Below are 1,170 nucleotides of genomic sequence, written 5' to 3' on the forward strand. Positions count from 1 at the left end.
GACAGTTTTTCCATAGCATTTGTAACTGCATCCAGTTCTATTTAGCAATTCTGTTAAAGGTGTGAGTGCCAGGCAGAACAGGAGTGGAGAGAGCGTGTCTCCCTGGAATATTCCTCTTCTAATGGGGATGGCTTTCGTTTTCACAAGTCCCTCTTTTGTTTGGAGCTGTAGCACTGTCTGCCATTTGTTCATTGAGTGCTCTATGTATTTTATGATAATGATAATTATTATTATTATTATTATTATTATTATTATTATTATTATTATTATTATTATTATTATTATTATTATTATTATTATTATTATTATCTTCTTTGTTGTTGTTGTTGTTGTTATTATTATTATTATTATTATTTTCAGGATTGCTGTATGATGTAACGAAATCATTGAAACTTGTCTTCTACATAAGCGGATCGTGCCAGTTGTTGGCAGTTGCCTGCATCTTTATTATTTGGTATCGTATGCGAAAGTCTCAGCAATAAAAATATTATTTATTCTTCATATTCCAATTCATGTCGCTGTTTTCTTCGTTTCTTTTCTCGTTTCGATTCAGCTGTCTTATCTCATTTATCCCGTCTATGTTATTGATCTGCGCTGATCGAACAATATCGATTAGATTTCATTCCACAATTAAAAAAAAATAGAAAGAAATCAAAGTTGTTTCTTTATCTATGATTTAGGCCGTAAGAAGATTCCGAGGATCGAATTGAGGATTTTCCCTTCAATCAAACATCGTTAACATTTTGAAGTACTAAGAGCTAACTTAAGGAAACTCTTTGCTTTCTGTGGAGCATAAGCTATCAATAATGAGTCGTTATAAACGCGCGATTCACCAGTGAAAGATGATTCTGAGACTCCACTGCATTTCGATCTTATTGTGAGTCTCTTCAGTCAAAGCTACCCCGTCGAAGGGAGGATGTTCTCCGATGACGAAAAATAACTACGATCAAATATTCAATCTCGAAAAAGGACTAAGAAAATAACTTTGAATTCTTCAGAATTTGCAATCATCTTTGAAATCCGTGTTGCTTATTTTGAATTTTTGATCACCTATCCTTTTGGAATGGTTTTTGTATAATACCATACCATACGATATTCTGGTGCCTACGCATAAGCACCATATTCAATCCTGAATCTAAATCTAAACCTTCTATATATATATATATATAT

At 32.7% G+C, this 1,170-nt stretch overlaps 1 protein-coding gene across 1 annotated transcript in view; it reads left to right on the forward strand.

Annotated features, from left to right (window-relative positions):
- The window catches only part of LOC106870169 (monocarboxylate transporter 12), a 33,265-nt gene that overhangs the window by 5,759 nt on the left and 26,336 nt on the right, over nt 1–1,170 (forward strand). The window contains exon 4 of the mRNA XM_052975264.1: nt 361–454. Within this exon, the coding sequence (XP_052831224.1) occupies nt 361–454 (94 nt within the window). The remainder of the gene's footprint in view (nt 1–360; nt 455–1,170) is intronic.

The sequence above is a fragment of the Octopus bimaculoides genome, chromosome 20, assembly GCF_001194135.2.
Source record: "Octopus bimaculoides isolate UCB-OBI-ISO-001 chromosome 20, ASM119413v2, whole genome shotgun sequence".
Taxonomy (NCBI): domain Eukaryota; kingdom Metazoa; phylum Mollusca; class Cephalopoda; order Octopoda; family Octopodidae; genus Octopus; species Octopus bimaculoides.